Source organism: Cheilinus undulatus, linkage group 1 (assembly GCF_018320785.1).
Source record: "Cheilinus undulatus linkage group 1, ASM1832078v1, whole genome shotgun sequence".
Lineage (NCBI taxonomy): Eukaryota > Metazoa > Chordata > Actinopteri > Labriformes > Labridae > Cheilinus > Cheilinus undulatus.
Window position 1 is genome coordinate 45,226,147 of NC_054865.1, and position 11,608 is coordinate 45,237,754.

Sequence of the window (11,608 nt, forward strand, 5' to 3'; positions counted from 1 at the left end):
TAATTCATTAAAACACAGTCCTGACAGATGATTTTAGTTTTGGATGGGACTTCCAAAAACAGTGATTTGTTAGAAAAGGGGATGGATGCTTGGACCAACAAGTGTTTTGTGCAAAAGACTCAAATAACTCTAGTTTTTGCTCTGCAGTTGAATCATTTTTCTCAGTTGGACGAGACACAAAAACCACACAACAGTAAATCCCCTTACTTTCAAAAGAAAACTTCAAAAGATGTTCAGTCAGTTTTATAGATTTCTATTGAAAAGAGTTCTGAGGAGCAGGATTATCAGATCACAGCAGCTTCATAGTCAGGCTGCAGTTACAGTCCAACTACTCTTTTATTGATTTTTCAAATAAGTCACGGTCAATATAATTTGGCTTTTTTGGGAAAAAAAAAAAAAAAAACTCTATTATCTCAGTCCAAAAACTGATTCCTACAAAGTTACATCGATAAAATAAAATTATGTATGGTATTATAAGTGATTGCATAAATATTCACACCCTACACGTCAGGCTTGCACATCTGGACACTGAAATTTTACCCCATTCTTCTTTGTTAAACTGCTCAAGTTCTGTCAAGTTGCACAGGCATGGGGCGTGAACATCGAGCCACAAATTCTTTATTGGATTGAGGTCTGGGCGTTGACTCTGCCACTCCAGAGCATGCTTCAGGTCATTGGCTTGCTGGAAAATAAATCTAGGTCTCCTGCAGACTGAATAAGACTTTCCTTCAGGATTTTCCTATGTTTTGCAATATTTGTTTTACCCTCACCTTTACAAGCCGCTCAGGGCCAGCTGCCAAGAAGCATCCCCACAGCAAGATGCTGCCACATCCCTGCTTAACAGTGGGGATGGTGTGTTTGTGGTGATGGCAGTGTTTGGCGTCTGCCAAACATAGAGTCTTGTCTGCCTGTCAAAAAAGCCATTGTGGCCTCATCAGACCAAGTCTCCCATCTCAGCTGCTGAAGTTTGTAACTCCTTCAGAGTGTTTAAGAGGCCTCTCTCTCCAGCCTTCTTCTTGCACGGTCACTCAGTAACATCTTAAGGCTTACATGGCTATTTCATGAAAATATGGACATTTCAACAGTTTTAGGAGATTGCTTTTGAATGTATCTTGCTAATTCTATTACTGCACAAATTCCTAGTCATATTGTTGTGACTGTTGTGACTTGTGATTTTTCACATTTTGAAAGCATTCCTCATCAGAAAAATGGTTGAAAAACACTGCTATAGACGATATCTTACTACTATAATTGGGGGCCTGTGTGTCTGCGTTGGTTTGTGTGCCACACCCTTGCTCCAGTTGTCCTTGATGATGCTGGTTCCAAACTGGTGCCATAAAAAAATCATTAATATGCTCAGATTTTCTATAAAATGCCAAAATTTTGTGCAGAGTCATCATTCAAGGACTTCAGCTACATTTCGTTTACCTCAAATGTCGAGTAGGAATGTCGTCACACCCAAGCTGAATGTGTTCATTTACTACGAGCTTGTCACAATAATCCAGCACTGACAGAAAAATAACCTCAAATAAACTTTTTGTACGGTTTGAAGGAAATCAGATTTATTTCTGTTCAAAAACCGGGCTTTTTGCCAAAGTTTACCAATAAGATATTCAGTAAGGATATTGTTCATTCAATAACTGATCTTTGATAACATAATCTGTCTGCTCATGATTCCTATAAAGCTTTTCAAACCTTAATTAGTATTTCTGCTGCTTGATAAAACCGGACTCATGTGCCTGAGCATGCTAAAAACATAATCAAAAGTGTATAAGGAGGAAAAAGATGTAAATTGTGGTTTCTTTAGGGTAATTTGGGGCTTAAAATGTCTTTACTGTTGTTAGGACAGCAGACAGAGCTGGGAAAAGAGAAGAGAGTGGGGGATGAATGTGGGAATGGAGCCAAAGGCCAGATTCATACCTACCTTATGAGCAACAAGCCCTGTATGAGCTACACAGAGGCAAGCACTAGGCTTCCAATTCATAAATTCAAAGCAAGTTCAAATTATATAAAAATAATCTTTAATATAAACTACATATTCAGTGCACAAAGAACAAATGTACAAATCATAAAACTTTACAAATAGATTGGAACATAAAGTACACATGTTAAAATCAATTAACATTGTCATGTTAGTTAATATCATCTTAATTATTTTAAGTGATCGGTATAAATAGCACTGTAAATAAATTATGAGTCTTTTTTCTCCACCTCCAAACATCCAAATGTCCTTGGTGAGCAGGTTGTCGTAATTATTTTCTCCAGTAGACAGCTACTTGGGATATCTGCATCTGTGAACAAAAGAGGTCATTTTAAAAGCATGAAATCAGACCAAGCATATATCACTATTACTCTGCATTTACACTAGAGGAGCCTGAACACCGCAGTTTTTAAAAAGGCCATGATTCAGTTCATAAATCATCTCTTTTAATTTCTCCTGACAACTGTTTAAAAATTCCCATTTAAACTTATTATACAGTGACTATAAATAGACTTAATATTGTTGGATTTTTTTTACCCTCTTATTTATCTTATAAATCAGTCATGGTCAATTTAATGTAGCTTTTTTGACAAAAAACTTATATTCACCCTCTTCAATTCAGTATTTAGTAGATGCACCTTGGCTGCAATCACAGCGCTTAGTCTATATAGATAGTTCTCAATCAGGCATGCACATCTGGACACTGCAATTTTACTCCATTCTTCCTTGCAAAGCTGTTCAAGCTCTGTCAGCTACAAATTCTGCATGGCTTTTGCTGTATGCTTTGGGTCATCATCCTGCTGGAAAATAAATCCTCTCCCAAGCAGTAGTTCTCTTGCAGACTGAATAAGGTTGTTCTCCAGGATTTTCCTATATTTTGCCGTATTTATTTTGCCCTCTACCTTTACATGCTGTCCAGGACCAGCTGCCGAGAATCATCCCCACAGCATGATGCTGCCACCACTGTGCTTCACTGTGGGGATAGTGGTCTCATCAGACCAAGGAAGTTTCTTCCACTTAAACCATGGAGTCTCCCACACACCTTTTGGAGAGCTCTAGTTAAAATCTAATCTGAGTTTTCTTTAATAGTGGATTTCTCTTTGCCACTCTCCCACAGAGTTCTGACTAGTGAAGAACCTTCACTTGCTTGTAACTCCTTCAGAGTAGTCATAGGTATCTTGGTTTCCTCTCACTAGTCTCCTTCTTGCACGATCACTCAGTTTATGAGAACAGCCTGATCTGAGCAGATTTATACATGTGACATATTCTTTCCATTTCTTGATGATGGATTTAACTGAATTCCAGGGATGTTCCAGGCTTTGGATGCTTTTGGTATGCATCACCCCACTTATACTTCTTAATAACCTTTTCTCTGAGCTGCTTGGAGTGTTATTTTATCTTTTATGGTGTAATGGTAGCCAGGAATACTGATTAACCTGTGACTGGACCTTCTGGATAAAATTTATGAAATCGCTTATTTTTCATCACAAATTATTTACCTAAGTGACATTATTTTGTAGAAATCTGTGAGTAACACTTTATTTGAAGTTTTATTCATAAGACTGACATTATGCTGTCATAATCATGACATGACACCTGTCATTAACATGAATAGGGCTTCATGAATGTTGTCATTAAGTGTCATTCACGAAATTATGACACCTTTACCGAAAATGCCAAGTTATCATGATTATGCCTTCCGAAAAAATGTCAACTTTGTGGTAAAGGTGTCATAATTTAGCAAATGACACTTATAATGTCAAATAAAGTGTTACCAACCTGTTTTCCCTTTGACATTAAAGAGTTTTATTTGCGTGAAGTATTTAAAAAGAAAAAAAAAGGCAGATTATATTGCCCATGATTGATTTTCAAAATCAATAAAAAGGTAAAACATCCAAGGGGATGAATACTTCTAATAGGCACTGTACAGGCAGGAACATTTAAACGAACTATTAAATTAAAGCCATACCTGCAGGAGTTTGGATCAAAACGCTGATTCCTGTGGGCACAGATGGAGGAGTTCAGATGACAGCGGTGGATTGGTCTCGTCTGGAGAGGCGGCACAGTTCTAGGAAGACAATCGCAGCGATCCACATCTATCTCACAGTCAGGCATCCATGAGCTGAGTGGGAACTCTGAAAAACAGATAACAGTGGGTCATTTAAGCAATTAATACTAAAAATACAAGGAAGTCTTTTGTTCTGCACCTTTCAAACAACACAACGCACCATCCCATGCTGCAAGAATAGCACTGAGGCCTTAGCTGCTATGGGCATAAAGGGAGCAAAAAGTCATGGTGTGGTCACCAACATCCCCTGACCTCAACACTACTGAGAACCTTTGTAGCATCCTTTAAAGGAAGCTACAGTTTATTTCAAAACAGCAGCTCTGGGAAGCAATTCTGGCATCCTCAAAGGAAATACATGCAGAAATTAAACATGGACGCACAAGTTTATAATGAGAGAGTTGTTAAGGTGATATCAAAGAAGGGCTCCTAATTTAAAATGGAACTCTACCTGCAAAGATGTTTTTCTTTAAAATAGCTTTGATTTGAGAAAAAACACTTCCTTATGTAATCCTTTACAAACTATTGAGTGTTTGAAACTCCGTTTAACATAATAATTAGGAACACTGCATTTCAATTCATTTGGCGAAAAAGTGCCATTGTCATCAGTGGTCATTTTGTTGAATAAAATTCTGATTACAATATGATTGCTCTATTGACAGCAGAGTATATGCATAATCATTTGGAACACTGTATACAAGCAAAACTTCAGGGATGATATCCTAAATGAGCTGTTTTTGAAAGAATCTAGATAGAAATAGCCAAACGTGGCCACAGAAGGACATACGTAGCTGCAGTGCCAGAGGGAAATGAAAAGCTTTAAAGCTAAGTTTAAAGAGGCCAAAGACCCAAGTCAATGTAGAAGTCATGGTCAGATATTTTGAAGGAATAAACCCAGTCATCAGCCGTTAGAGCTGCTGAATAGTTCTGTCACTGCAGCTGAAGAGGAGCTTCAAACTCCGACTGTTGCCATGTTTACCTCTACAGTAAACACCATTCTGTCCATGACATCATTGTTTTTCTACCACACTTGCAGGCCAGTTCAGGGCTGTGACCTGTTCACACGACATGCTGCATACAGGCTTCATTTAAAACATAATATGAACAGCCAAACAAAAAATAAGGTCTGAGCAATAAATCTGATTTGAGTATTAAAAACTGTGATGTGAACACAGCCTTATATATGTAGCAAGGCAGTTTCTTAACTTGTTCAGATTTTAGGGCAGTCAAACGGTTAGAGATTTTAATTGTAATCAATCTCAGGATTTCTGTAGTTTATTGTTTTTTGAAATTCCACTGTTTTTGATTTAAGTGTTTGTGGTTCATTTTGGATTTTTTGAGAGTAATTACACTCCTGTTTGGATACAGCCCTGCTTTTATTTTGAAAGAAAATTAGAAACTAAAGGTAGATCAAAGACTGGATATAGCTGCTTTTTTAGACATTTCCTTAACCGTCTATCACAAACTCTGTCCCTGCACAGCCAGTTTTCCCAGTAATGAGAACTCACAATTTATGAAAAAGAATTGCCTTTTACTTCAAGTTTGTCTTAAAAAATCTGGCTCCTACACTTCAAACCATGCCGCTCTTCCTTCAAAGTCCTGTCAGAAAACTGGATCTGTTATTCTTGTAACTACAGGACCTTCATTAAACGCTCTGGCAGTTTGAATCACATAAAAACTTTAGACCATAAAGTTTTATACATTGGTGCGCATATCAAAAGGCAGTTCTTCATAAGTTTGCATGAACACACACCTGGTGCACTGGAAGGGTAGGGTATGCATCTGTCTGTTGAACAATCCCAAATCAACCCACTGGCACAAAGTCTCCTGGAGTCCTCTGAGCTTGACAGCTGGCTCATCGGAGAACAGCTGCAAGCAAACCAGGGGGATTAGAAATAAAATCAAACATCACATCACACTCATGTGAAAAATAAAGCTGCACAAGATTTTTTAACTCACCCACTGCTGCTGCCAGGTTGAGCATTACGCCGTATTATAGCGGGCTCCATGCACCTGCACTCTGTGTGATTAGCTACTTTTATAAGCACTGGTTCTGGAACAAACTTGTATGGAATGACACTTAGAACCTAAAATAGACAGGAACAAACTGGTGAAAACTAGTGTAGCTGTTGCAACGTGAAAGAGTCTGATCAGATGTGACACTCACAGTTTTATTCACGTATTCAACCGTTGTGTTTCTGCAGGTGACGCCCTCTTGATTGCAGCAACCACTGCACCTGTCAGTAGTAAACATTCACATTGTTAAGTAAAGTGATATTAATTAAATTAATTGTACTGAATGGTGCATACAAGCAAGATTTTACTGCTAGCCTGGCTTACATTCCTAACACTGTAAAGAAAATCCTCTGGGCAGCCTTGACATTTTAAGTAGACTGTATTTGAGAAGACAACTCCTCAGCAAGCCGACTTGTTTAAATAACCATCTAGTCTTTGTGGGTTGCTTAACTAGTAGTTCAGTTTTACTCACAGCTTAATCAAGATGAAGTAGAAGCATCAACTCCTGCTCTACTTAGATACTTTGTGTGATGGCGTTTTAGGATGCACTCATACTAAGCAATCTGTAGGCTACCCTATCCAAGCACGCTTTAGCCCCATAGTCCGGCTTGTTTGCCTAGAGTAGCCTACACTTCCTTGGTCATGGCCCGACTGGGTTTCGTGCATAGCGAAACTCTGCATGTATGGCTCTCGCCCAATGACAGCTGGGATAGGCTCCACCCCCCCACCCCAAACAGGATAAGCAGTATAGAAAATGGATGGATGGAAGTTCAGCTGAAAAGTTGGTGACCACTCTTGTTGGAATTTACCTTTTGAATATAGAAACTTTTAAAATTGTGTCTATAAGGAGCCATTCAACATAGTGGAATTTTTGTCAGACTGCTGAAATGTTTCTGTTGGTGTGTGGGTCAAATCAGATGAAGAGAAGGCTTTATAAATGATCTAGTTTAAAGTCACACAGACCTGTACACAGACACACAGGGGGGCTTGAAGAACATTGAGGGGTCTGTTCCCAGCTCCTTGGCCACATCTACGCAGGTTTCCCTCGGCATACACTGAGTCCGCTGCCACTCTTCATCAATGGCTGAATTGGATAAAACACAAATGTCATAACCAGTTCACACACACACACGCACACACAGACTTAAATGTACATTATATTGCATGCTTTATTAAACCTTTGAGTATCTCCAGGCTGTAAGACTCGGCAGCGTAGCGTGTGGAGCGGTGTGATCCTGCTGAAGGCAGGGAGGAGAGGGTCTCTGGCTGCTGCAGTCTCAGACGACATTTCCACAACTTCCAGTCAGGAAAGTCTGCGAGCATCAGCAGCTCATCCAGGCTGGAGGCTGAGCGGACTTTCTTCTCCCATTCCTCCCTTATCTGAAAAAAAAAATAACAGAGGGCTTCATGAAGGCATCTGTGTGCAGTCAGCCTCTTTGATTTCAAAAAGAAATTGTTCCCTACTCAAGAATATCTAATGAACAAAGTAGAGGTACATACTTCCTCCTTTTCCCTTTGAGAGTTGGTTACAGGAGATTTCTATAGAGGAGATACAAAGGAATATCTGTGATGTACAATATCAATGGTGACTGTGATCAAAACACTACACTCATATACAGTAATATTTAACAACTTCTAAAGCTATGTGAAAAAGCTAGCATGCTAAAACAGAAAATAGAGAAAGCATCAAAAAAACTAAAACAATTTAAAAGTAAATGACTTACACTTAGCTTAATGCACAGACAACACTGAAAATTAGAGGTGTACAGGCAGAAAAGAAACTCAGGAGCATGCAGAAGCACAAGTTCCATCCCCAAGGTCCTGATTGAAGATGGGTCCTGGATTAGCTGTCCATAACTATGCCAGCATCATATGTCCACTAAGGGGCGCTGTTATGCCTGAACATAACTGAGCTTTAGCATCAGCATGTTTGTATTCTGGCATGTGCGGTTCACTTAGAATTTCACTGTTTAGTCCAGTGATTCCAAACCAGAAAAATATCAAGAAAAGCCAGGCCCCCTAACCTGGCATGGGAGATAGACTGTTTCATATATCCATTGCATGTTTACAGTATATTTCACATTCATTTAGAAAACCTCCCAGACAAAGCGTTTTGGCCTCCAGTAGTAGCCTGATCAATACAGGCCAACGCTGCTGTAGTTTATGAAGGTGGAGCTTATTGCCAGCAAAAATGAATGCTGAAACCTACAGAGTAGTGCAAAGACGTCTCAACCAAGGCAATCTTTCGGTGTGGCTCTTTGTTCTTGTTCTGATAAAGAAATGGGATTGAGGTCTGATTAAACTGCTGCCGTGGCTACATCAAAGCTAACAGCAGCCAATGTATGACACACTGCAACACCACCCTCGTAACTCTCGCAAACTCAGACCAAAGCAGGTCGGCAGAAGAGTGGAAACACCCTTGCTGTCAGAAAAAGCTTTCAGCGTGACTCTTTATTTCATGTGGCCAAGTTCTGATAAAACTGCTATACTGTAACTATGTCTGAGCTAATTGCTACACCAGTGGCTGCCAACTTCCCCCGCACCTAGCCACCATCTCCTTCTCCTCAAATGACGATGATTGATCCAAACCATTTTCAGGTCTGGCACAAATATTATAAATACGAGCTTTGCAAGATGGATTTGCCTGATGACAGACAATGAGTCTGGCTAATCTATCTGCTTTGCAAGGTTAAGGTTCCCCTGGACCCGCACGGAAAAATGGAACATCAGTTCTCTTTCCAGCAATAAAATCCCAACCAAATAGCTTTACATACATTTAGGCCATGTGCACAATGGGGTTTGTGTCTTTGGAGAGCAGTATGAAGCAGCAGTGACCTCCATAGTCTATTCAGACGTCTCTGTTTATCAACTTTTCAGCCAGTGGCCCCCAAAATAAAGGTTCCAGAGACCCCCACAGTACCTAAAAGTGGTTGAAGCATATATGAACACAACTGTCCAAATTCATTTTAAGGATTTTTTTAAAACACAACTCTGATTTTAGCATTAATCCCCTTGTTTTTTTTATTTACATGTAACTAATTCCATGCATTTATTTTTTTTAAACAAATGGGTAAAATTTACAATTTGAAATAATTCAAAAAATATTTATTGTATTTTGGAAGGCATTGGCGAACCCCTGTTAGAGTTTTGTTACCCACAAGGGGGTCCCAACCCCCAGGTTGAGAACCAGTGCTTTAGCCCATAGCGCTGCTAGCAGGCTGTTGTGTTATGAACAATATAAACTGACAAGTAAAATATAATCCTCTGAGCTGTGTAAAATTAAGCACTACTGAGCTAAATCCGCTAACATGTTTGACACTGAGATGAGTCTGAAGCTGAGGAGTGACTTGGAGCACTTGGCCTGATGTCACACCTATTAGTCAACAAATATCAACAGCTGCTGCTGCAGTAGATTTGTGCGTCTGCTGCCGCCCGCCTGTGTACCTTCCCAACAATGCTCGTTCTGAAGCCTCATGGTTCTGCTACCAAAGAGTACGTCCTGGGCAGGAGGACATGCTGCTGGATTTAATGGGTGGTAGCTGTGCCATAAAAACATGTACTGTATGTACACATGCTCATACATACTGGAACAGAGTTTAAAGTATCAGATGATGTTTGGCAGCTCTCCATTAAGAGAAGAGCTGTGATTTAAGGGTGGGAGAGAACTGCAAAACCACCTGTCATACTAGCACAGTGGGGCAAAGTTCCCCATGATGACATAAACCAGAACAAAATGGAAGCAGAACTGAAAATAATCTCTTTTGTGGTATCGATAGGGTATAAATCTCATATTTAAGTCCAGTGTGAAAGTTTTAATAGATTGTAGTAAGGTTTTTAAGACCATGGGATGGGTCCTGTCTAGCCATGTATTGAAAGGAGTTCAACGTTAGACTTCCCAGGCTCAATCTTGATGCAGTTTCAGAAAGGATGGTCATGGGACGTTGCACTTGTCTGCTCAATGTTTGCTTTATTTCCTCTGGACAACTGTAACAATGTGAGCCCTCTGATGTGGTCAGTGTGTTGCAGCAGAACCGAGGGTGTGGCAGGCTGGCTGGGTAACTGCCTACACTTAAATCAAAGAAACAACAACAGAAAATAGGGAGGTTTCCCCTTCATAATTTGTACCAGGGGATGGACCCACTAATGGGAAACAGAGGGGGATAGCGCCTGAGAAAGGGATGACAGGAACTGGAAAGGAAGGTAGGGAAAATTGGGGAGGTTACGTGATGAATGAAGAAATTAGTTTTAGTAAAACACTGACCATTAGGCTGAAATGGTTCTCTGGTGCAGAAACAATGAGCCACTCCTTTTGCGTGCAGTGCAATGATTACAATGAAAAGGGCACATGTGAGCGTGCAGCACTAGCAGCAATTAGACACAAGATGAATCTATGATAAACTAAGGAGTCCAAACAAGGAAAAAGTTACATAATGCAGAAAATTGCTGAAAAAATTAGTAGCAAACAGCTTGATCAGGCAGTGATTTTATATACTCTTACTCATTATTCATATCACATAATAAAGGCTTCACACCACTTACCCTGCTCCCTGCCTGTCCGTACATGCTGTATCCAACATCTATCCAGCTCAGCTCCACCACCAGAGTCACCAGGCAGGACAGTCTGCACAGAGTCCGGCTCATCTTCATCCTCATCCTTTGGCTCCACTCGCCTTGTCTGAGAAACTCTCAGCAGTTCGAGAGCTGGCTGCTTCTCTCAGACCAGCTGAGTCCTCCAGACCACACACACTTAGTCTCTCTGTGCCGGTATGTACAACACCAACTCTTAATCTTCCAGCTGCACTAAAGAGAGTGTGTTTTAGTGAGTGTGTGTGTCAAAGCCAGACGTGACCTGTCAGAGAGAGCCAGACACGCCAAATGGAGGAGGCTTTAAAACATGCACCTTTAACTGCAGGAGCTTTGATGCACAGCCTGAGGTGTCCAGTTAAATATCAAGGAGCTTAAAATCACCTTAAAAACCTTCAGATTTTACTAAGGTGTCTTCTCAGCTTGCAATCTTTTTTGTTTATTTTAACTGAAAACCCTTGAGATATTTCAAGAACTCTTGATTAAATATCTGGACAAATTCCTCTGTGTTTAAACTCTACACTTCTTCACCCACTCTCCCCTGAAAAGTAGCCTTCACTTCACTGCCAATTTCAGGTCACAATGTGTAAGTTTGACTTCTCCTCTGAGTCCACAGGTCTCCAGATCCTGCTGCTGCTGTAAATCCTTGTGGAAAAAAAAAAAGGTTCAAAAGAAGCCACCAATTTTCTTCCTTTCAGATGTGGGCAAACTCTAAAAAAGCTCAGTATGTCTGTTTTGGTGTCAGCCCTGCTGGTCCTGCTTCCTCTTTAAATGTCTGTCTGTCAAGTGCTCGAGTCCCCCGCCACTTAAATCCCCTATCAGTGTCTGCAGCCTCCGGAGCTGCCAAAATGCACGCAGGCGAAGAGCAGTAACATGTGTTTTAAATGTGATCCAGACCTCTGTTAAGTGTAAGGGGAAATAAGATGCCAGCACCACCCCTGTCCCACTGACATCCCACCCAC

The 11,608-nt window shown here is 40.4% G+C and overlaps 1 protein-coding gene across 2 annotated transcripts; it reads right to left on the reverse strand.

Moving 5' to 3' along the window:
* Nucleotides 1-2,051: 2,051 nt before the first annotated feature.
* Nucleotides 2,052-11,494, reverse strand: vegfd (vascular endothelial growth factor D). Of its 2 annotated transcripts, none has more exons than XM_041790530.1 (9): nucleotides 10,602-11,494; nucleotides 7,563-7,601; nucleotides 7,241-7,442; nucleotides 7,026-7,146; nucleotides 6,214-6,283; nucleotides 6,006-6,133; nucleotides 5,800-5,915; nucleotides 3,951-4,116; nucleotides 2,052-2,291 (listed from the first exon to the last, which is right to left on the reverse strand). In XM_041790530.1, exons 1-9 carry the CDS (start codon nucleotides 10,713-10,715, stop codon nucleotides 2,273-2,275), a joined length of 975 nt encoding a protein of 324 aa, XP_041646464.1. In that variant the 5' UTR covers nucleotides 10,716-11,494; the 3' UTR covers nucleotides 2,052-2,272. The 2 variants fall into 2 exon arrangements, with proteins under 2 accessions (XP_041646464.1, XP_041646472.1); XM_041790538.1 differs by lacking the exon at nucleotides 10,602-11,494 and adding an exon at nucleotides 7,787-7,892.
* Between the last annotated feature and the right edge of the window lie 114 nt (nucleotides 11,495-11,608).